This window comes from Canis lupus, chromosome 3 (genome assembly GCF_003254725.2).
Source record: "Canis lupus dingo isolate Sandy chromosome 3, ASM325472v2, whole genome shotgun sequence".
In the NCBI taxonomy this organism is placed as follows: Eukaryota; Metazoa; Chordata; class Mammalia; order Carnivora; family Canidae; genus Canis; species Canis lupus.
This window is the reverse complement of record NC_064245.1, coordinates 1349326-1374470: the sequence shown is the minus strand read 5'-3', so window position 1 is coordinate 1374470 and position 25145 is coordinate 1349326. Positions and strand designations below refer to the sequence as shown.

The window sequence follows — 25145 nt, the reverse complement described above, 5'->3', positions numbered from 1 at the left end:
GGCTTTGGTTTAAGGAATAATTTGAATTGAGGTGGGAGGTAGGAGGTGGTGAGTATCACGGAGGGGGGGGGTGCGGGCAAAGCCTCCTCTGTGACCTGGGATGGGAGGGGTGGTATGAGACAAGTTTGCATATGAGAGGATACCTCTCTTTAGCATATTTCATCTTGCTTCCTCTAAACAAGTCTCTTTTTGCCTTGGAGAGCATAGCCAAGCTGCTACTTTTCCAGAATGTGCCCACTGGTGCACTGCTTTTGGGAACCTGTTCCTCCCCTTCTATTCTCCGTTCCACTATTGAAGCTTCTCCTGAAAAGGAGACGGTAAGGGATTTCAGATTGTGTTGAGGATGAATTTAGACTGTTTGGAGCAGATATCTTGGATAGGAAAATTGGTGGAGTCATTGGGAGTAAATAGATCACATGGATGTGGACTTTGAGGAAGACCTGGTGAAATCTTAGGAGTATGGCTCACACTTAATCTTGAAACAATATCTAATACATAGTGGATTCTCAATAAATATGCTGGGTAAATGAATACATGAATTAAATTGAAATTGAAAGTTAAATACCTGTTTCCCAAGAACAAACTGTTCCTTAAAGGCTGTCATGTATCAGAAATGGAATTGGCGGTGGCAGCAGCTATCAGATAGATGAGCTATCTGGTGTCTGCCACTTGCTTTCTCTCCCCACCCCATTACTTCTGTATGTATCTAAAAGATAAAAAGAAAAAAATTATCATATTACAAAATGAATCAATGTTGTTGCAGTCTGCCAGTATTCTCCACAGGCTTTTTTTTTTTCTTAACAACCCTCCTCTATAAACTTCAAAGGCAAAGTCAGTCCATAGAGGTCTCCCTGGCTTCCCTCGTCAAGAATCACTACTCCACCCACACCAGTGGCACAGACTTGGGCCACACTGTTGTGCTGCTGCAATACATACCTACGTTGAGCACATCTACATTAAATTGATAATTAGTGCCAGTGAATGAAAACTAATATTGCAAGAGAAATTTGGAATTATGAATAATGTTGCCTTAGTAGGTGATGATGCTTGCTGTACTATGAGTCAGAACACAACATCACATTGTTAAAATAAAGTAGCATTTTATTTTCAACTGTTGAGAACATTCAACTGTTCTTAACCAGTTGGTATGAAAAAACGCCTACTGCAAAAGTATTTTCTCAGTTTTCCATAAATAGTGTTAATTTTAACATTCTTTTAGGGGCGCCTGGGTGGTTCAGTCATTTTGGTGTCTGATTTTGGCTCATGTCGTGACCTCAGGGTCAAAAGATGGAGCCCTGCATCAGGCTCCATGCTCAATGCAGTCTGCTTGAGATTCTCTCTCTCTCTCTCTCTCCTCTCCCTCTCCCTCTCCCTCTCCCTCTCCGTCTCCGTCTACTTCTCCCCCAGGTCATGCTTGCTCATGCGCTCACACTCTCTCTCTCAAATACATACATACATACATACACACATACATAAAATCTTTTAAAAATATATGATTATTTTTACTAGAAAAAGAGAAATCATATTCAACTCTATTTCTGCAAGTTAAATTGACCTCTACAGCTCATCTCTGTGTTGCTAATGCTAACTAATAAAACCTCAGAGTCTATCCTTAAAATGCAACAATGCAGAATGCATTTTTTTAAAAGATTATTTATTTATTCATGAGAGACACAGAGAGAAAGGCAGAGACACAGGCAGAGGGAGAAGCAGGCCCCATGCAGGGAGCCCAAAGTGGGACTCGATCCTGGGACTCCAGGATCACACCCTGGGCCAAAGGCAGATGTTAAGCCACTGAGTCACCCAGGGATCCCCCAGAATGCTTTTTATATTACAGAAGGAAGCTTAGACAAAGATGAAGGAGCTCTCTCAACCCTGTACCCACAGAGGAGGAGAGATCATTCTTTGTCATTAAGTATTCCAAAGAATTTTATTTGAAAGAACATTGTATTATATATTTTTAATCAGAATAATCTGATTTTCCTATGAAATATTTGGATGTAAGTAAATAATCATAAATTTTATCAACGTCTTTTTTTCCCTTGTTACTATCAATCTGGTTTTGGAAGTAGTTTTTGGTTGGAAAGCTCTTGTAAGATTGAAAATTTTAGAAATTGTTGTCAGGATCCCTGGGTGGCTCAGTGGTGGAGTGTCTACCTTCGGCTCAGGGCGTGATCCTGGAGTCCTGGGATCAAGTCCCACGTCGGGCTCCCTGCATGGAGCCTGCTTCTCCTTCTGCCTGTGTCTCTGCCTCTCTGTGTGTGTCTCTCATGAATAAATAAATACAATCTTAAAGAAAAAAAGAAGGGAAAGAGAGTGTGTATTTGTCCCAGAAAACGAGCACTGGAGGAAGTGATACTTGGAAGTTCAGAGAAAGGAGAGCTTCTTACGGACTGAAAAACTCATAGAAGCCTTTGTGGAGGAGGGAGAACTTGAGCTGGGTTTGGAATAAAAGGGAGACTCTTATCCAGAAGGAAGGGGTGAGGACGCTGCGCAGAGAACAGAGCCTAAGCCGCAGCCTGAATGAGGTAACGGGATGTGTCGAGTGTCCCAGGCACCGCCACTGCAGGATAAGCCACTCTGGAACACACACTGTGTCGTGTTATGGCTCCTGTGTGCAGAAAGAGGACAGCAGAGATGCTGTGCCAGCTGAGAGAGCAGAAATCTGGGGGTGGCTCAGCACGACCCCCCCCCCCCCCCCCGGCCTGAAACAGTCTAGAGGCATCCGAGCTGTTGCGCCTGGTAGTTAGCTCTGGTTGTGAGCTGCGACCACGGCTGGTGACAGGGCGTAGGACCTGTCCACGCTCTCCACAGGGTCTCTCCACGTGAGTTTGGGCTTTCTCTCTGCATGGAGGCTGGCTCTGACAGTGGGCACCACCAGGGAGCAAGGTGGGAACGCAAGGGGTTTTTATGATCCGATCTTGAAAGTCACATGCTCACCATGCTTCATTATTCAAAGCAGTTAAAAAGATTCACCAGGCTCAAAGGGGAGGAGATAAAGATACCAAGACTGGATAGTAGTAGTGTCAAGATCACATTTTCGTAGGAGTGTAAGGATGGGCAATTGTGTTGCCATCACTTTTGGAATCTCAATCTGCTACAGCATGAAACTTCTTCTAAAGTCTCAAAGCTGGGAACAAGTAACTCTTCTCTCTCCCTGTCTAAGGAAACCTTGCAAGTCATTAATTGAGGACTTGCTTAAGAGATGGCCGGTGACTGTAACCAGATCATGACCCGAGAAAGACAGTTGTAATTAGAGGATTCTTTTAAAGAGAATTTGTAGATGTAGGGAGAGCTGTGGTTTCCCCAGCAATCCTTACCAAGAAGGGGGGACCTGCGTTGCCCAGTGCCTGCAATTCTTAAGCTAAATGATGTGCCCTCTCCAAAAAATTATAGAGATTAAGGGTATGGACAAGCAAGTGAGATTGATGATTTACTCCCGGTCTACTAGGCTGTAGAATTTTGTAGGCTCACCCCAAGCCTACCTAAACGAAACACAAGATGGTACTTGGAAGATCTTGTATTTTGAGGATGAGTCAGAGTACATTAAAAAAAAAGTTCTCATTGGGAGAATTCTATGGGGGGAAAACTAGTCATAATGGACTACAATGCCTAGGATCTTGAGATAGATCAAGAGTTGGTCAAGATGCATGAGACAGAGGACACTTGACAGTCAAGAGAGTACTACCAAGAGTACCTCGTGAATATGATGTCTGCTTTACATTTTCCTTTTCCTGATCCAAGCGGAGCGGACTCAAAGTCGTGGGGGCAAGGAGAGTAGAAGAAGACGTTAGTAGGAGTGGGTCCAGCTCCTGTCATTTTGAAGTATGGTTCTCTAATTTTTCCTTTGGTTCTGTAAGCATTCTCAGCCCTTAACCCCACCTCATGGATGAGGCACAATCGTTTTGTTTTAAAGTTTTCTTGCTTCTCTATGCTTCTGACCCAGACATTTCTAACCAATACAGATATAAAGGATATTAGGAGGGTGGGGAGAATGTGGGGGTGAAACAAGAGAGTCTTAGGAAAATTAGTTTCTTATTTTTGAAATATTTGGATATATCTCTCCTGTAGCATGAGGTTGCTGTCAAGACGTGTCAACAAGGCAGCTGTCATCTGAAGCCTACAGGCTTGACGGGGGCTGAAGGATGTGGCCTCAGGGTGCTTCTATTCACATATCTAGCAAGGTGTCCTGGTGGGTGGCAGGAGGCTCTCAATGCCTTGCCACGCGGAACCCTCTGTGGGACTCCTTGAGTATCCTCCCAACACGGCTGTTGAGTTCCTTCAGAGCAACTGACCCAAAAGGGAGCAAGTCAACATCTTGAACCGTCTTCATCTGTTGTGCTCAAGATTGCGAATCTGAGACACCACCAAAGAGCCGACACCAATGCAAGTACACGAGGGTTTATTAACAAGCTCGAGCTTGGGTCCAAGTATACCCAACACAGCGGAGCAGGGACTTGGACCCCAAGGTAGGTTACAGCTGGGTTTTTATGGGCTGGTCTAGGGGGTTTTCAGGTGGAGGAATTTTTTTCATTGTGATATGGGGAGAAAGGGTGGGGGAGTTTCTTAAGATCTGTTTTCCTTCCAACACAGGACTTTCTGTCTCTTCTTTCTGATATAGGACTCTCTGTCAAGGGCGTTCTGTGGTTTTTCCTGTAAAGTTCAGCTCTTATTCACAGGGGCCTGAGATGGCTGTACTTGTGCTAATGTTAAACTTGAGCTGGAATGGCCTTAATTTTCTCGGCCTCCACATACCTTCATTGTCTTTTACGACCCAGCCTGGTCACACAAACCAACCCTATTTTGTGTGAGAGGGAACGAGGGCGTTGAATACCAGGAGGTAAGAATCATGCAGGGCCATCTTGGAGGCTGGTGGTCGCCATCCATGGAGTCACCTTCAAAAAAAAAAGAAATGGTCTTTGTTATATACCCTACTCAGAAACCGTCCTATTGAACGTTTTTTAAAAAGCTGGAAATGACTACATAGCACAGCTGTAGACTTAACGTACCTAAATATTGTGAAGCCCTAGTGTGTTGAATCAAATAGGAAACGATCATTTGCCAACGGTCTACTATACACACATTTCCTTGTATTCTAACTGGGGGGCGTCTCTAAGCAAAGAGTGAGAGCTGGTCCTTTCTCCCGCTGCACATTCACGCAGGTCACTGGCAGCTGAAGAGCAAGCAACTAAGGGAGCCCACTGATGGGCAGGGGCGACCTGGGGCCCTTGTTGACCCAGTTAACCCCTCAGCCCACCCTCCCCGTAAGAGCTCGCTGCTGTGCTGCATCATCTGTCGCTGTGCCCATGCTCCTGTACATCCCTATACTACTGGATTTTCCAGGATGGCTCTCATTTTTTAGACTTTTGCCTTCCTGTCCAGATGTAGGTTAAAGAACAGGAATGTGATTGTGGGACAGACCCCAGTTCAAACTGCTACACGGCCGTCAAGTAAGCGACCCTCCACAGGTTAGGTAATCGGGCACTCCGGGTTCCTTGTCTTTTTCTTTCTTTCTTTCTTTCTTTCTTTCTTTCTTTCTTTCTTTCTTTCTTTCTTTCTTTCTTTCTTTCTTTCTTTCTTTCTTTCTTTCTTTCTTTCTTCTTCTTCTTCTTCTTCTTCTTCTTCTTCTTCTTCTTTCTTTCTCTCTTTCTCTCTCTCTCTCTTTCTTTCTTTTCTTTCTTTTCTTTCTTCCTTCCTTTTTTCTTTTTCTTTTCTTCTTTCTTTTCTTTCTTTCTTTCTTCTTTCTTTCTTTCTTTCTTTCTTCTTCTTCTTTCTTTTCTTTCTTTTCTTTCTTTCTTTCTTTCTTTCTTTCTTTCAAGATTTTATTTATTTATTCCCGAGACCCCCAGAGAGAGGCAGGGTCCCCGCGGGAGCCCGGCGCGGGGCTTGATCCCGCGACCCCGAGGGCGGAGGCTCCGCTGAGCGCCCGCGCCGGCCTCCGTCCCGGTTTTCTGCAGGTGTGACCAGGCCCCTAACGTGGCTGCACGTGTCGGCCCCCCCGCGACCGCCCTCTGCGGGCGCGACCCCTCCCATCGGCGGGGGCGGGGGCACAGCCCTGGGCCGTGGCGCGGAACCCAGGTCGCGCGGCCCTGGGCGCTCGGGGGAGCGGTTTGTCGGGCGCACGGGGCGCCGCCCCCGCGGAGGCCATTGGCCGGGGCCCCGGAAGTGCGGTGTGGCGCGCGAGGCGGGGTCGGGCCGCCGCTTCCGCCGGGCCGGGCGCGGAGGCCGCCATGGAGCGCGGCGCGGGCAGCGCGCTCTTCGCGGGGTTCCGGGCCTTGGGGCTCTTCAGCACCGACGTCGCGCACGTGCTGCGGTTCAGTGCGCTGAAGCGCCGCTTCTTCGTGACCACGTGCGTGGGCAAGAGCTTCCACACCTATGACGTGAGTGGCCTCCCGCGTCGCCCGCTGCCCGGGACCCCGCGCCCCGCGCCCCCGCGCCGTCCAGGCCCGCCCCTCCCCGCTCCCCGCTCCCCCCCACCTGCCCTGGGTCAGCCTGCCCTCCCCGCCTTCTCCCACTGCCCTGGGTCAGCCCCTCCCCCCCGCCCTGTCGGCCCTCGTGCTGCCGGCCAGGCCCAGGCGGGCCGTGCGGCCGCGGGGGAACCCCGCGGGGACACCCGGTTCCGTGACGTCACGGCTGTTCCCTCACACCTGTGAAGGTGTCCTGAAGGTGTACATGTGAGGCCCTCGGATCCTAGGCACACACACACCCCGAGATCTGCGCGAGAAACAGTCGTAAGACGCTTGGCTGTGCAGCTCTGGCCCAGGCTGGATTAGGCCCCCACGGGGGAGAGCGGGAGGGGGAGGCCCTCCTCCCCGAGGCCCCCTGCGTCCGTCCTCCCACGTGCAGTGTCTGGCCCCCAGCCTCCTGGCCTAAGCCGGGCAGCGATTTCTCTCTACCGTGCGGGTGGTCCTTCCGGAGCGCCCTGCTGTAAATCCCGAAACCGTTTCAGAAATCAAGGTACCTGCCCCGGGCCCTCCTGCCTGTGAGTTGAGGGTTTTTCTCCTTTAACTTGTCTCGGTCAGTCGTCCTAATCACCTTTGTTGCTGTTTCCCTTTATCTGCAAATAAATGTGCGGGGCCGACAGCCAGTGTTTTTTTTTTTTTTTTTTTTTCCTCTTTTTTACGATTTCATTTATTTATTCATGAGACGCAGAGATGGAGAGGGAGAGACGCAGGCAGACGGAGGAGCAGGGAGCCGGATGCAGGTCTCCATCCGAGGACCCGGGGTCAGGTCCTGAGCCGAAGGCAGACGCTCCCCGGATGAGCCCCCAGGTGCCCCGAGCCAGTGTCAATTAAGTACTTTTTCTGGAAACCGAGCTGCAACCCTTCTTTGAAGGATTGTGGAAAGCAAAGGGGTTATTAGTAAGAAGAGGTGGTTGCTGGTAGCTGGTTGGGGTAGCGGAAGAGGAAAGTGAGGGCCATGCCCACGGTGCAGGTGGCGCTGGTGACGGCAGCTGAGGTTTATTGGGCATTAGCTATGACTAGCTCCTTTCTAACTGTTCTACTGCTAATCTAATAACCCCATAAGGCAGAAGTCTGTTTTAATTCTTATTTTATAGTTGGGACTTTGAGGAGGGGGCGGGGGGTGGTTGGGGTAACTGTCCAGGTCCTACTGCTGGGTCAGTAACCAAAGATTGGGGTCAGCCAACTACAGCCTGCAAGCCAGTGCTGCCCACCATTTGTTTTTGTATACTCCTGACATTTTTATTTATTTTACAGGTATGTTGGTGTTTTTCTAATATAACACTCCCCCAGTAAAATTTGCACACTAGTAGGATGCAGTGTAATTAAGCTTTGTCATGGGATGGAGACTTGCGTCTACTTCCATTTAAAAAATTAAGATATGGGACGCCTGGGTGGCTCAGTGGTTGGGCATCTGCCTTTGGCTCAGGGCATGATCCTGGAGTTCTGGGATCAAGTCCCACGTCAGGCTCCCTGCATGGAGCCTGCTTCTCCCTCTGCCTGTGTCTCTGCCTCTCTCTGTCTCTCGTGAATAAATAAATAAAATCTTAAAAAAATAAAAATAAAAAATAAGGTATTTAATATGACCTCCAAGGGCCTTTTCAATCTTAGGATCCTATCAGATCTGGGATTTGAATTTCCATTTATACCCCTCCGAGCTCTGTGCTTCAGAGATGGGTGGTTTTGACATTTATAAATGCTTGGGAAAAAGTCAGAAAAAAAAAGTCATATGTCATGGCATATACAAGTTACGTGAAAATCAAATTTCTGTATTCATAATTGGAATAGAGCCATACACATTTATTTATAAGTGGTTGTTTTCATGTTTTATTAGCAGTTCAGGAAAGACCAGATAGCCTACGAATCCCTAAATATGTACTGTATGACTCATTATAGAAAACGTTTGCCTATCCCTTCCATTAGTACTCCTGATGAAATAGTTGAAAAAATATGCTTTTCTAATAATGAAAAATTAGGATCAGTAAGTGTCTTTTTGACGAAAGATAGCATAGCAAACTTATGTATGAGATTATATTTCAGTTTTCATTAACAAAAGCAATTACATTCTAATTTTTTTTTTTTTTAAACAGGTTCAGAAACTTAGTCTGGTTGCAGTAAGTAAGTGTAAACTCTTTTGAATTTATACGTTTGATGTCTTTTAAAAACCTTAGAAACGTTGACATTAATTTAAGACTTTCAGAGTATATAAGAAATCTAGTATTTAGTTCTGATAAACTTACATAGTGAAAAAAAGAATCCAGGGTAGGATCATATGTTGGATTTAGTTGTCCTGTCTCTTGAGTGTCTTTAAATTTGTGTTTCACAGCATTGACACTTTTAGAATATGGGTTCTTTTTTAGAGTGTCCTTCAGTTGGACTTTTTTTTAATGTTTCCTCATGATTAGATTCAGGTTATGCCCTGTGGCAAGAAGAACATAGAAATAATGCAGAATTCTCAGTGAATCGTATCAGCAGGCATATGCTGTTGGTTAGTTCTTTTCCTGGCAGTGATAACTGATCATTTTATTAAGGTGACATTTGTCAGGTGGCTCCATTTTAAAGTTTTAGCTGTTGTAATTAATAAGTATCTTGTGGTAAGATCCACTGATCAATACCCTATTACTCTTCAAAGTTTTACTCATTTAGGGATGGTTCTTGCTGGAACCTAGTTATTTTAATGATGATTACCAAATAGTGATTTTCTGATTCCATTCCTTCTACTGTAAGGAAGAGTTTTCCCTTTTCCTCCATTTTGATATTTTTTCCAATAGAAGGAGCATTTATTTTTTTGGAAACTATAGAACAGAATAAAGGGCTTGCTGGAGCTGAGAGAGTAGTTTTACCATCAAATATGATCACTGTAACAGAAACAGGATTTTTAGAAGTCTGATAAACAGAAAATCTAAAAAAGATTATAAAAGGCAAAGAAGGGCACTGTAACTTAAGTTGAATACAAAGTGAATGATAAACTTATAAAAGTAGTATTTGGGAAGTGGAATATGCAGCATGAAAAATACTTGAAACAATCTTTTATCTTTAACTCTCTTCCCAAAACAGGTAATAAAAAGAAAAGGCCAGGGTGACCATGATAGAGAGGAGTGAAAAAATCATATTCTCTGAGAAATGGCTAGAGATGATAGGCATATTTACCTTGGAGACTGAATAGATACCGTATTGTTCACTTTAAGGTCAGAAGGTAGAGTATCATAGAGTTTTTCTGAGGTTTTTCCAAAAGATCAAGTTAAATAGGGTTCTAGGTTTTGATTAACTTTAAAAATTTTCTTTGAGTTGTTAGTTTGATATTCCTGAAGGCATTTATATGAAAGGTGGATGACTGTCTGCCAGTTTTTTTATATTAAGTGAGGATATTTTTCCATAAAACCTCAAAAAGCTTCTCATTTCTTTAGGATTGTTTTTATGTCTGTAAGTCCTATACATTAACTCTCTTAGGGAAGGTCAAGATGATTTTATATTCTCAATCTGGTAGTTAATATTAGATGCATAAAATAACATTAAAGTCAAGTTTATCCTGATTCTCAGCTTTTACTTATATATACACACATTTACATTTTTTTAAAATTTTAGACATGAAAAATGTTCTATGTGTATTGAGGTTTCTATTTGTGCCAAGATTTTAAAATTTCATATTTATTTCATATTTCTCTTTACCTAGGTAACTCTCTTCCACAGGATATCTGCTGTATGGCAGCTGATGGGAGGCTAGTCTTTGCTGCTTATGGGAATGTTTTCTCTGCATTTGCCCGTAATAAAGAGGTTTGTATCACTGAACTATTTAAATTGTCCTTTGCAGTCAATAGTTGTCATAAAAGTAGAAGAAACTTTATTGTTGGCATTCTTCATCTGGGACATTCTGGACATGTATTTTTTTAATGTAAACATTTATTTTTCTGGAAGAGGAGAAAGCTGATGTCATCAAATTCTCAAAATTAGTTAAAACTTGTACTTAAGTTCAGTTTTATTTGTCATGGATGAACATCAGAATTATTTGGGCAGCTTCTTCAAACTTTTCTTGCCCAGTTGGGTCCCATCTCTTGAGCTCTCTACTTTGTATATTGGGTTGAAATAGGATTTAGGAAATGCCTTTGAAAATGCTTTCCCTCAAGAGTTTCATATTTATACCACTATTTTATGTGGATTGACTTTTTCATTATAAACAACTCAACCCATGACTTCCTTTTCTAAGAACCAAATGCTTGTTTTCTGTGGAGAGAAAACTAGCTTCTTTCTCGTACCCTGGTCTTTTCTAGTCTTAATCTATCAGCTGGCTTCTAAGTTTGTCCTGGAACAACTGATTTGAGAGATGACCTGGCTCTGGTGGCCCAGAATGAAAGGGAAAGTAGTAGTAGAGCTGCCTAAATAGCCAAGTAATTGAGTCACTGTACTTGTGAAGTCCTGACTTGGACTGACATTTGTTCCCAGAGTCCTCCATCATCACTGTCTGTGGCAGAGGGAGGTGGTTTACCTGTGGAGTGCTTTAATGGGACTTGTTTGGATTTTTAGAGAGTCGGGGAAAATGTCCTCTTGCCCGCCCCCCCTCCAAATACTCAAGTTTGTAGTTTTCCCTGTCTATATATATAGAGAAGGGGGCGGGGAAATAAGGGTGGCAAGGCATCAGAGACTTAACTGTAGGAATCTAGGGTCAGAAGGACAAGGAGAAGAAATAGTGTTTCTGGACCCTGGTGTGAACTGAATCCATGGTGTGAATTGAATCCATGGTGTGAACTGAATCCATGGCTGTAGTTCTTGAGGGATCTAGCTACTGTAGAGATAAGGATCTCTGTCTAAACAGAAAGCTATGCAGAAGAAGTGCTCTATCTCCCCCATCATCTGGAAGCCAGCTGGTGATGGAGTCTGTAATGGTCAGCCTTTTAGAACATAACCACTATATTAGGATGCATGGAGTTGTGCTGGTTGGATCAGGTGAAAGACCCAGCTGTGTGGATGCGTCCTCCATAAGCTCAGAGGTCTCATTTCGGTGTTTCTACTCCATGCCTCTTTATTATTGGACTGACTGAGGAAGCAGGTGAAAATGCCTGGTTCCTTGCTATCTGTTAATCTAACCTTGGACAGTCAAAAGTTGGACCTCATTTCTCAGCATAAGCATCTTTAGGATTAGCATGTTTTTGGTTAATATGAATAATATTACATGGTGAATGAGTAATAATATGAAATTCTTTTGAACTTTGACATTGTAGGTAGTACACACCTATAAGGGTCATAAGGCAGAGATCCGTCTTTTGCAACCCTTTGGGGATCATGTTATTTCGGTTGATACCGACAGCGTTCTTATTATTTGGCACATATATTCAGAAGGTAAGAATGAACTAATTTATTGCATTAAATTGGTGGGTAGTATATATATAAGCTAAAATTAAAAACGTATGTAGGGCAGCCCAGGTGGCTCAGTGGTTTAGTGCCACCTTCAGTCCAGGGCCTGATCCTGGAGACCCAGGATCGAGTCCTGCGTTGGGCTCCCTGCATGGAGCCTGCTTCTCCTTCTGTCTGTGTCCCTGCACCCCCCCTCACTCTGTGTGTGTGTGTGTCTCATGAATAAATAAATAAAATCTTAAAAAAAAAAAAAAAGGTATGTAAACACAACTTCCATGTCAAAGGTTTCACATGTAATCAGAAAAAAATTTAGACTTTTTAATGTGTATTAGGAAAAAGATTTTAAGTAAAAAAATGGATAAAGTTTTAGTCAGCCAGTGAGCTCACGTTTATAACCTGCTTAATGTGTTTCTCTCAGCTAAAAACATTTTCTATTGCAGTTCTCCAAGTTTAGGGACATGTTAATTATTTTCTTTGTGGAGTGAATTTTGGTATATGTTCTTAGTTCGTATTTTCAACTTTCAGTAAAGGAGATTATAGTAGTAAACTAAGATCCTATAATCTGAAGAAAAGAACCCATCTTTTTTCTGAGAATATGAATCCATGTCCTTTAACTGTGATACTCTTCTACGGTGGCCCTGAGCTATGTCTGTAGGACGGTGTTACCCTCAAAGAATTTATCCCCAGAATATCCACAGTAAAGGACTGTGGCTCTCCCATGAATTCAAGCTTTTATGTTTTTAAAATCTGTTTATATTTTTTAGCTTATATTACCTCTTGTTTAACCCATGGTTCTATGAGGTATATTTTTAGTAAAAATTGCTCTCCTGGGAGTTAATCCATGTTCTTCAAATTAGACCTTCTTTGTTCTGTCTTTGCCCAGGTAAGAGAGCAGAATTCCTGAAGTAGTCCTTGTGCAGATGGATGTTAAGAGGTCTTAATAAAGTCAGAGAATTGGTTTCTTATAGTCCAGGAGGCTTTCTGTTGTTGCTGGTGCTAGCTTTTTATTATTAGAGCAGCTCATTGAACCAGTGTCTTCAGGGAGCTATTTATATTGGTTATAAGTAAAATTGCTTGCAAATAGAGGCAAAGATCTTATAAAGTTTAAATGATTTTCATCATTTTCTTTGCTTTTTAAACTGAAGACAAATGTCTCTGGGAAAGTGAAGCAGTGTGCTAAACTAAAAATTAAATGAAATTTACCTTTGATACTCAAATTTTGGGGAAAATTCAGTGAAAAATAGTTTTCATCATGCATGAACTATGAAGTAGGAATAAAAATTTACATGTAAGAATTTTAAATATAGGTAAGATTTCAAAAAATGACTAGATTTACTATTTTCTACTCCACAAGGCTGTAAGTTTTTTCTCACATCTATTACAGGCTCAATGGAAATGTTTGAAAAGCACTATTCTTAGTTTCGCCAGGGTTTGCCTCTTTCTTTTTACATCTTTGAGTGGTCCGTCTTTGAGAGCTCAGTATAAGCACTTCACTTAGAATATTCACTCTGTCTCTTGATCAAATTAGAAATATGGCAAAGCTGATGCCTAAAGTCACTTCTTTTAATCCTTGTTTTTTATTCCTGTAAACCAGTTTAGCAGTGAGTGAAATTTTTAATAGTATTGATATCAGAACTTTTAGAAAAATTTTTGACAGTCTGTTATAGTTACAAGTTGCTCCTCATCATGTTTAATTTTTTCAAGGAATGTGTATAGGTTAGTATATAAGTCTTTGGTTTATATTAGGACATAAATTTTTTATATGGTAGACTTACGTTAAGGATTAAATATACAGGTACATGAAAAATAATTACATGTTATTTGTAACTTTTACTTTTGTAGAGGAATACCTACAATTGACTTTTGATAAATCAGTATTTAAAATTTCTGCAATTTTGCACCCAAGTACCTACTTGAATAAAATACTTCTTGGCAGTGAACAAGGAACCCTACAGCTGTGGAATATAAAATCCAAGTAAGTTATTTAGAATATAACGTGAGTGGTTCCCATCTTATCCTTATCTATTACTCCCTAATGCATACTTAAATCATTCAGTTCTCCCTGACTTTATATGTTTACTTGAAGGGCTTTCAATAAATATATCTGCTTTTGGAGTTGTTACTCATGACATGTGAAAGGTGGCACATGGTCCTGACACAGGGCAGCTTCATAATACCCATTGAAAAGTATATACTTAGAGCCCTAATCTGCTGTAAAGAGTCCGTATAGCTATAGAGAAGACTCTGGCAAGGTAAGTTAAGAAAATAATTATGCTGGACAGCATCTAGTTTTCGATAAACTGAAAAGTTTGAAGAAGCCAAAGTAGGTCAGTGTTAATTTAGTATTAGCATTTAGGAATCATTTTCAGGGTAAAAGTACATTTGTTACCAACCACAAACTTGATGGACATCTATTATATTATTGGTAAAATTAGCTAGAGGGCTAGATAAATGGTTTTGAGTAACCTCTACCTCTTACTTAAACATTTATCTGGAGCAAAATGTGACAGCTCAGTTTTTGTATAGCATTAAAAAGACAAATATTTACCATCCAAATTGTTCTTTTTAAGGCCCTTATAAATTTGAAAAGGAAAAAAAGATTATTAGAGGTTTATCCTAATTCTTAGATTTTTTAAAAAATTTATTTTTTATTTTTTTTAAAAAAGATTTTATTTATTCATGAGAGACATAGAGAGAGGCAGAGACACAGGCAGAAGGAGAAGCAGGCTCCATGCAGGGAGCCTGATGTGGGACTTGATTCCAGGACTTCAGGATCACGCCCTGAGCTCTAGGCAGGTGCTTAACTGCTGAGCCACCCAGGCATCCCTAATTCTTGGTTTTAAATCCGTGTTTTTAGTTTAACAAATAACATTGGCTATCTACTCTGTGCTCAGCTTAGTGATAATGACTGAGAGATATTTTCTCTGCCCCTAATTTTATCTGTTGAGACTCTTTATGTAATGTTTAGACTATTATGCATTAAGTATCCCTTGGGTAATCATTGAGTAAACTAATTTGTGCCCACTTACTGAATTTACTATGTGATTTAATACTTTATTGAATATTGATATAATTTCAGAATATCTGTTTCTTCAAGGACTTATTTATCATTTGTGGCTTGATTCTGAAATTTAGAGCACCATCACTACTGTCATGCAGCAGTTCTACAACATTATATGATACATTATATCATATATATGATACATTATATTGTATCATAGTTATAATCCTTTCTGTAATATTTTCCTAGAGATCTTTCTACAGAGTATGATGGTTTTTTATGATCTGTAATGCAAAATGGATTTTAGCCTTTTTTTTTTTTTTTTTTTTTTTTCTATTTCCTACAGAGTTGGTATAGTATAATAGTTACTAGCAGCATGGGGCATTGGATCTGGAATTGTCTGTCTGGGCTCTGAATTGTTAGCCATATAACCTTAGCTTGATTGTGTCACATAAATTAAGTTTCTTAGTTTCTGTGTCTGAAAAATGGTGATAGTATCTATCTTGTATTTTTTTTGAGTATTAAATAAGTTAACATGCATACTTAGAATAGTGTGGGGCAGAGTAATAACTTAGATGTCTTCTATTATTTCACTTTTTAATATGTAGTAGATTTTGTTTTCCTAAAATTAAAACCTTTCACCTATTTTCTTCTTGTAGTAAACTACTATATACATTTCAGGGATGGAAGTTTGGAGTAACAGCTCTCCAGCAGGTAAGTATTTTTCTGTTAAGTCAACCATATTTTTAGACCTGAGGACAAAAATAACATACAGAACCAGCTTATTTTTATAAATATTACCCTAAAAATAGTATTTTGGAAATGCAATTGAAAACAAATAATAATGCCTTTGCCTATAAACATTTGTGGAAATCTTTTTGCCTGGAATTAGGCTCTAACCATATAGTTGGTATGGGACTGTGTTTACCAATCATTTTGCAAGCTTGTAGTCCAGGGCCTTGTGTAGAGTAGAGATGATAGAGATGAGTTAGTTGTTCAGTAAAGCAATCTAATGATTAGGTACCTTGAGGACAAGGAGTCATAACTTGTTTTAGAAAACAAAACAAAAACTTGTTTTAGTATCCCCAGGGTCTAGTGCATAATAGTCACTTGATGGTAAATTAATAAAATGTTGAGATTGATTCTCTTCTGTAATAGTGTGGGACATTGATCTTCTGTGCTAAAATAGAGAAATTTTATTATGGAGCCTGTTTGTAAGACCATTGTATAAAACGAAGATTATAGTCATAGAATATTAGAGCTGGAACAGACTAATTGTAAAACTTTTTTGCCTTTTAACGTATTTATAGGCATTTCCTGTTTTCCTTGGATAAATAATTCTCCACTTTCTTTATAGTTGGCCTTTTATGGCATTTATGTTATGTTTTCTAAGAGTTGTCTCTTTTTTTCTGTTTCCATCCAGTTCATGATCTGTAGTGATATATAGGAGATTATTTTTCTTTTATAGTTGTTTTCTGTGTCAACTATGTTTTAGTGGTAAGGAGGTTGATGGTGGCTACCATATTTGAAACTGGAAAGTAACTTCAAAACATCATTCTTTAAAACATGCAAATAGCAATCAAAGTATGCTAGAATGGTAATATTGTTTTTTTGCCATCCTTCGGAGGATATTCCATGATTTGTTTCAATAACACACAAGTAATAACTGTTAACATCAGGATTATTAAAGATGTTTTGATTAAGAAAATAAAAAGCTGGGATCCCTGGGTGGCGCAGCGGTTTGGCGCCTGCCTTTGGCCCAGGGCGCGATCCTGGAGACCCGGGATCGAATCCCACATCGGGCTCCCGGTGCATGGAGCCTGCTTCTCCCTCTGCCTGTGTCTCTGCGCCTCTCTCTCTCTCTGTGACTATCATAAATAAATAAAAATTAAAAAAAAAAAAAAAAGAAAAGAAAAAGCTGAGTAATTTAATTTTCAGGCACCAGCTGTGGATGTTGTTGCTGTTGGCCTTACATCAGGTCAGGTTATCATTCACAACATTAAATTTGATGAAACACTAATGAAATTTCGTCAAGACTGGGGACCTATTACTTCGATTTCATTTCGCACAGGTAACTTTTAATTTATTGATAAATATTAACATTTAAAATGCATAACTTCGAGGCTCATGGAAGTTTTCCAAATGGTTGTTTTCTTACAATTTAATATATTTGGAAGAAATTAGTGAAATATTACATCACAAATAGCCAAAGGAATAAGAATAGTTTAATAGTAGGTAGTCTTTTCTAACTCTATGTGTATGGATTAAAAAGGTGGAGAGAAGAATTACTAAGTTTGGTTGTTTTATGGTGCATTTTTTTTTTTAATGTATTTTACTTTTGGTAACAGATGGTCATCCAATAATGGCAGCTGGAAGCCCGTGTGGCCACATTGGACTCTGGGATCTAGAAGACAAAAAATTAATCAATCAAATGAGAAATGCACATTCTACAGCAATTGCCGGGCTGACATTTCTCCATAGAGAGCCACTTCTTGTCACAAATGGTGCTGACAATGCTCTGAGGGTATTATGATTATTATTATCATTTTCTTGGCTTCTATCCTTGGAATTATAATAAGGCTATTGTAGAAGCTTAGAAGATGAAAGGAAAATGGAATAAGATAATGCTATAGATGAAACAGAAAGCATAGCAGGTTACATGATTGTAGTGAAATGAGACAGTTACAGTTTATCTTTTCCCCCTGCCCCCCTCTCCAGAGTCAGAAGCCTGGCAAGCACTACCCAGTGCCAGTTGATATATGTGAAAGTTGATCTCACTGCTTGAAGATCATTTAACACATTGCAAAATAACTCTATCTTTTTATTTCTTGGCAGATATGGATATTTGATGGTCCCACGGGTGAAGGTCGGCTTTTGAGATTCAGAATGGGGCATAGTGCTCCCCTTACCAAAATCAGATATTATGGACAAAACGGACAGCAAATTCTTAGTGCAAGTGAGTTTCTGCTTTGTGCTTTTAATTTATTCAAACAATTGAGAATAATTTAATTTGATTAATATTTATTAGGTTTGACATTTATGAATTTTTGAGTTTATTTTATTTTATTTTTTTAAAGATTTTATTTATTTATGATAGTCACAGAGAGAGAGAGAGGCAGAGACACAGGCAGAGGGAGAAGCAGGCTCCATGCACCGGGAGCCCGATGTGGGATTCGATCCCGCGTCTCCAGGATCGCGCCCTGGGCCAAAGGCAGGCGCCAAACCGCTGCGCCACCCAGGGATCCCGAATTTTTGAGTTTAGATACTCCTTAGAGTGATTTGGAAATCTGGGGAAATGAGATTTTTTTGGAATACATCAGGAAGCATTGTAAATTATTTATCTTCATTTGGAGTGTTATTTTATTTACCAATTCTCAGAGACAGATGGTCAGATTCTGAAACTGTGGCCCTTCCCTAGTGTAATAATCTGAAAATTATTAGTACCTCATTTTATCCTTTATTCTTACTAAATGGCATTCTGTGCACAGGTGAATATGGTAATGAAGTAGTTGCAATCCAGCTCTCCTTTTAAAGTGTCCCAAACTGTAACTTCAGGTTTTAATAATCTAATTTTATAAGATCTGTCATTCAAATGATCCACTGTTGTGATGAAGTTTGACTAGGTATTTTCTATCTATATCAACAGGTCAAGATGGAACTCTTCAGTCATTTTCCACAATACATGAGAAATTTAACAAGAGTTTGGGACATGGTAGGTCACTTGCTAGGTGAAAATAAAGATGCTGGTCATAAAAGAAACATTTCGATACTGGGAGACAACCAGAGGAAGTTTCATTGATAAATTTCCTCTTTTCTTGGATAAAATTAAAAAACCTCTGTATAGAAGAGTAGTAGTAAGACTCTTAAGATCAGTGTTGCTATAGAAGTGGTTGACGTACTGCTATAAGATTATTGAAAAGAATTAGACTTTTTGGGTGGTAAAAACATACTCCTGCCACCCAGAAGATACCAGTGGTCTCACTGGACCCATGTTTAGAGTGCACAATTTTAAACATGGAAGGGACCTTAGAGAAAGCATCAAAGTAAGCAGTGTCCCATCTTTTTGCAGAAAGGGCTTGCTTTATTCTTTTTTCTCTATCCCTTCCCATTGTTTCCAACATTTGAAAGATTTTGTATATTAAAAATGTTTTTCTGTTTTATTCATAATTAGCCTTCTTTTTAGCTACTATCCTGGCTATTCATGTATATATGTACTTCCAAATGAGTTTCAAAGTCTTTTTTTTTTTTGGATCATTTTTTAATCATCCAAAGTGATACTTGAAATTATGTTGGAGAGATTTGCTATCTTTAAGAATCTTCACATCTAGGGATACAATATATCCTCATTCAAGTTGTGTTTTACATTCCTTAGTGAAGTTCTTTTAGTTTTCCTCTTGTTGGTCCTATGTATTTGAGATAATTCAGTGGTATTTTATGTATTTTACTATAATTTGCTAATTTTCTTTTTTTGCTAGTATTATGGGTGTGATCTTTGCTCATTATATTTCGACCTTGCAGTATTTAATATTTAGTAACTAGTATAGAAGAATACATAGTTTATTGTAATTACAAAATAATAATTATATTAAATACTACTGCATCATAGGGAACTCACTGTTTTTTTATTTCTGTTTGGTTATAAAATGATTATGAAATGATTGTTACTGTAAATAGTTATTTGATTGTTTATCTTAATTGACATGACTATGTGACCATCTAAAAAATTATTTTTACCTTTGTTTTTCAATTTATATTGTCTTATGCAATTATATACATTAAATTTCATAAATGATTAAATAATAGTGGTAATAACATCTTTATTTGGCTCTTGACTTAAATAGGAATATCTTGAACTTTATAATTCTGTGATAAGGAATAGCTTTCTGTTACGTACATTTTTCATTAGGAAGAGTTCATAGCTATATTCCCTCCTTCAACCCCAGGATTAATAAATAAAAAAAAAGTCAAGCGGAAAGGACTTCAGAATGCCATGTCAGTGAGGCTTCCACCCATCACAAAGTTTGCAGCTGGTAAGTAACTTCTTTGTTTCAAGAAGTTCTGCTTTTCTTATTTCTCCTACTATTTATGTTTAAATTTCCTTCATTTAAAAAAATGTTTTTGCAAGTGTTTGAAAATAATGCTTGCAAGTGCGTGCAAATCCAATGTGAAGACTAAAGTTATTTATTTTTTCTAAAGTTATTTATAATTTGAAATTATTACCTTTTAATTTCAGTTTGTTCTTTATAAGACCTATTGATAAACAGTATTTGATATTCCATTTTGTAACCTTTCTTATTGTATTATATGGTTGGTATAATGAAAATGACTAATGTTAAAATGGTAAGAATGGAGAACGTGTATCTCTAATCAAAATCAAAATATACTGAGGTCTTAGTATGCTACATCACTTGAGCAATGTTTCATTCAAAGAAGTGATTTTAAGGAAAATGTAGGTAGGTGATGGGATTGTTGAGTGAAAGCTATCATAGATAAAGTTCAAATAAAGTTGAGGTTGTTGTATCAACCACATGATGGTTTTTTCCTTTTTTTAACTTTAGTTTTGACCACCCTCCAGTCTTTTTTTATCTTAGAGCCTGAGTGATCTTCCTAAAACATCTAAATCCTGTCACTCACCTGCTTAAAAATCTTTTAGACTCCCCTTATTACTTGTAGGATGCATTCTCCTCTCTTTAACATGGCTTTCAAGACAACTTTTGTGATGTGTGGCCCCAGTTGCCTTGCCTGCTACTCATCCTTCTCAGGAAGATGCATCACTTAACTTGCTGGGCTTCATTTTGTTCAAGATACTCTTGGACCTGTTTGTCCCCCTGCTTCCTTGTTAATTGCTGTTGGTTTGACTGCTTCTTTCAGGAAGCCATTTATTACTGTCCTCCTATCTTCTTTTTTTTTTTTTCTCCTATCTTCTTAGTAAACTCTTCCTGAGTGCTTTTATGAGATACTATCATTTTTTTATTATAGTTTTTTCTAATCAGAATCTCTTGTTAGATTGGAAGCTCAGGGCTATCTAAAATTACCTGTAAACCATCAATCATATCTCTAGTGCTTAATGATAACATAAATATTATATGCTTTATAAATAATGAGGGAATGAAAAATAATGTGATTTATGATTTTTATTATGTTTTAGAGGAAGCTCGTGAAAGTGACTGGGATAGTATCATTGCTTGCCATCAAGGTAAATTATCATGTTCAACCTGGAACTATCAGAGATCTACAATAGGCGCTTACTTTCTCAAACCAAAAGAGCTGAAGAAAGATGACATAACTGCAACAGTAAGTGAGCTTGTTGATAAGAGCATTTTCTCCTATAAAACTGTCCAGTAGTAATCTTGTTATACTCAGGTTTATTAATGATAATGTTGGTTGAAAGAACATAGTTTAACATTTTGAAATTATTCCCTAATAATGTTATGTTTTGCAACTATAGAGAGTTACTTTAGGTTTAAGTTAAGCTTTGATTAATCAGATGTAGTATATTATTTTAGTCTTATCATTAATATAGGATTACTCAGAATACCCTTTGAAGATTCGGAGGGAATTCAGCATTTATCAATGAACTTCTTACCTTAATTATGTTAAGTATACAGTACTGTACTCAATGAATGTGTATCTTCAGGTTTCTTTTTTTTTTTCTTGATTTCCTTTGACAATAGGGATTAAGATTTAGCCAACTCTTGAATGAGTTATAGATGTAGAAGTTATTTAAAGCCTTTATGTCTTTTCTTATGTTTGTCTCTTGAAAAGTGCCTTGAAGAGAAATTCTGAGTCCTAAACCTTTCTTAAATATAGCTTTTAAATGCCAGTGTTTAAAAAAAAAATAAAAAAAAAAATAAAATAAATGCCAGTGTTTACTTAAAAGTTTATTTCCATTAAATTTTGTTTTTGTTTGCTTTTGTTAATATGTATGTCTACTTTTGTTGAGTTCAGATTTTAAGATATAAAGTAGTAGTGTCAAATTTGGTTTGCAGAATTGTTGCTCCTGTTTTTTTATAAAGTTAATTGATATAATTCACATACTAGAAAATTCTCTCATTTAAAGTGTATACAGTTCAGTGATTCTTAGTATGTTTATAGGATTGTGTAGGTCATCACTATAATCAGTCTAATTTTAGAACATTCTTATCACCTCAAAAAGAAACCCCATTCTCTCACTTCCCCTTTCCCATCTCCTTTTTTGTTTTATTATTATTTTAGCTTTTTAAAAATTTTATTTAAATTCAGTTAATTAACATATAATGTATCATTGGTTTCAGAGGTAGAGTTCAGTGATTCATCAGTCTTATATAACCCTGGTGCTCATCACATCACGTGCCCTCCTTAATGTCCATCCCCCAGGTACTCCATCCCCTCACCCCCCTCCCCTCCAGTGATCCTGTTTGTTTCCTATGATTAAGAGTGTCTTAAAAAAAAAAGTCTCTTATGGTTTGTCTCCCTCTGATTTTGTCTTGTTTTATTTTTTTCCTCTCTTCCCCTATCCTCTGTTTTGTTTGTTAAATTCCACTTGAGTAAGATCATATAATTGTCTTTGATTGACTTATTTCACTTAGCATAGTACCCTAGTACTATGCTAGATCATTCCATCCACATCATTGCAAATGGCAAGATTTTGTTTGATGGCTGAGTAGTAGTCCATTATATATGTATACACCACATCTTTATCCATTCATCTGTCAGTGGACATCAGGGCTCTTTCCATAGTTTGACTATTGTGGACATTGCTGCTGTAAACATTAGGGTGCAGGAAACCCTTCACATCACTACATTTGTATCTTTGGGGTAAATATCTAGTAGAGCAATTGCTGGGTCATAGGGTAGCTCTATTCTCAACTCTTTAAGGAACCCCCATACTGTTTTCCAGACTGCACCAGCTTGCATTCCCACCAGCAGTGTAAGAGAATCCTCTTTTCTCTGCCTCCTTGCCAACGTCTGTCATTTTCCTGATTTGTTACTTTTAGCCATTCTGACTGGTGTGAGGTGGTATCTCATTGTGGTTGTGATTAGTATTTCCCTAATGAGAGATGTCGAGCATTTTTTTCATGTTTTGTTGGCCATTTGTATCTTTGGAGAAATGTCTGTTCATGTCTTTTGCCCATTTCTTTTTTTTTTTTTTTCTTTTGCCCATTTCTTGACTGGATTATTTGTTCTGTGGGTGTTGAGGTTGAGAAGTTCTTTATAGATTTTAGATACTAGCCCTTTATCTAATACATCATTTGCAAATATCTTCTCCCATTCTGTTGGTTGTCCTTTGGTTTTGTCAACTGTTTTCTTCACTGTGCAAAAGCTTTTTATCCTGATGAAGTGCCAATAGTTCATTTTTGCCTTTGTTTCTGTTGCCTTTGGAAGTGTGTCTAACAAGAAATTGCTGTGGCCAAGGGCAGAGTTTACTGCTGTGTTCTCCTTTAGGTTTTTGATGGATTCCTGTCCACATTTAGGTCTTTCATCCATTTTGAGTCCGTTTTTGTGTATGGCATAAGAAAGTGGCTCAGTTTCATTCTTCTGCATATGGCTTCCCAACACTATTTGTTGAAGAGATTGTCCTTTTTCCAGTGGATTTTCTTTCCTGCTTTGTTGAAGATTAGTTGACCGTAGAGTTGAGTGCCCATTTCTGGGTTCTCTGTTCTGTTCCACTGATCTATGTGTCTGCTTTTGTGCCAAATACCATACTGTCTTGATGATCACAGCTTTGAAATACAGTTCGAAATCTGGAATTGTGATGCCACCAGTTTTGGTTTACCTTTTCAACATTCCTTTGGCTATTTGGGGTCTTTCCTGGTTCCATACAAATTTTAGGATTATTTGTTCCAACTCTGTGAAATAAGTTGATGGTATTTTGATAGGGATTGCATTGAATGTATAGATCGCTCTAGGTAATATAGACATTTTAACAATATTTGTTCTTCCAATCCATGAGCATGGAACGTTTTTCCATTTCTTTGTGTCTACCTCAATTTCTTCCATGAGTGTTCTATAGTTTTCTGAATATAGATCTTTTGCCTCCTTGGTTAGATTTATTCCTAGATGTCTTAAGGTTTTGACTGCAATTGTAAATAGGAATGACTCCTTAATTTCGCTATATTCTCATTGTTAGTGTTCTGTGCAGTGATTTTATATCCTGCCATTTTTCTGAATTCCTGTATGAGTTCCAGCAATTTTAGGGTGCAGTCTTTTGGGTTTTCCATATAGAGTATCATGTCATCTGTGAAGAATGAGAGTTTAATTTCTTTGCTGATTCGGATGCCCTTTATTTCTTTTTATTGTCTGATGCTGAGGCTAGGACTTCTAGTACTACGTTGTGCAGCAGTGGTGAGAGTGGATGTCCTTGCTGTGTTCTTGACCTTGGGGGATAAGCTCTCAGTTTTTCCCCATTGAGAATGGTATTCACTGTGGGCTTTTTGTATATGGCTCTTATGATATTGTGGTATATTCCTTCTATCCTTACACTGTGAAGAGCTTCAATCAAGAAAGGATACTGTACTTAATCAAATGCATTTTCTGCATCCATTGAGAAGATTGTATAGTTCTTGTCCTTTCTTTTATTAAAGTAGTGTATCACATTGGTTGATTTGCAGATGTTGAACCACATTGCAGCCCAGGAATAAATTCCACTTTGTTGTGGTAAATAATCCTTTTAATGTACTGTAGGATACTATTGGCTAGTATTTTGGTGAGAATTTTGGCATCCATGTTCATCAGAGATACTGGTCTGTGATTCTCCTTTTTTGTGGCATCTTTGTCTAGTTTTGGGATCAGGTAATGCCGGCCCCATAGAGTTTGGAAGTTTTCCTTCCATTTCTGTTTTTTGAAACAGCTTCAGAAGAATAGGTATTGTTTTTTAAATGTTTCGTAGAATTCCCCTGGGAAGCCTTCCAGCCCTGGACTCTTGTTTGTTGGGAGATTTTTGATTATTGCTTCAATATCCTTGCTGGTTATGGGTGTGTTCAGACTTTCTATTTCTTCCTGTTTCAGTTTTGGTAGTTTATATGTATCTAGGAACGCATCCATTTCTTCCAGATTGCCTAATTTGTTGGCTTATAGTTGGTCATAATATGTTCTTATAATTGTATTTATTTGGTGTTGGTTGTGATCTCTCCTCTTTCATTCACGATTATATTTATTTGGGTCCTTTTTCTTTCTTTCTTTCTTTGTTTTTTTTTTTTTTTTTTTTTTTTTTGATAAGTCCATGGGTTTATCAATCTTATTATTTCTTTCAAAGAACCAGCTCTTAGTTTCAGTGATCTTTTCTACTGTTCTTTTGGTTTCTATTTCATTGATTTCTGTTTTAATCTTTATTACTTCTCTCTCCTGTTAGGTTT

At 38.8% G+C, this 25145-nt stretch overlaps 1 protein-coding gene across 1 annotated transcript in view; it reads left to right on the top strand.

The window, feature by feature from the left end:
* Nucleotides 1-6020: 6020 nt before the first annotated feature.
* WDR36 (WD repeat domain 36) overlaps nt 6021-25145 on the top strand; it is a 43116-nt gene continuing 23991 nt past the window's right edge. Inside the window, exons 1-12 of the mRNA XM_025437108.3 lie at nt 6021-6380; nt 8552-8579; nt 10135-10235; nt 11678-11795; nt 13653-13785; nt 15471-15525; nt 16750-16882; nt 17160-17335; nt 17647-17767; nt 18458-18523; nt 19755-19841; nt 20960-21105. Coding sequence (XP_025292893.3) covers nt 6231-6380; nt 8552-8579; nt 10135-10235; nt 11678-11795; nt 13653-13785; nt 15471-15525; nt 16750-16882; nt 17160-17335; nt 17647-17767; nt 18458-18523; nt 19755-19841; nt 20960-21105 — 1314 coding nt within the window. The 5' untranslated portion in view covers nt 6021-6230. The remainder of the gene's footprint in view (nt 6381-8551; nt 8580-10134; nt 10236-11677; nt 11796-13652; nt 13786-15470; nt 15526-16749; nt 16883-17159; nt 17336-17646; nt 17768-18457; nt 18524-19754; nt 19842-20959; nt 21106-25145) is intronic.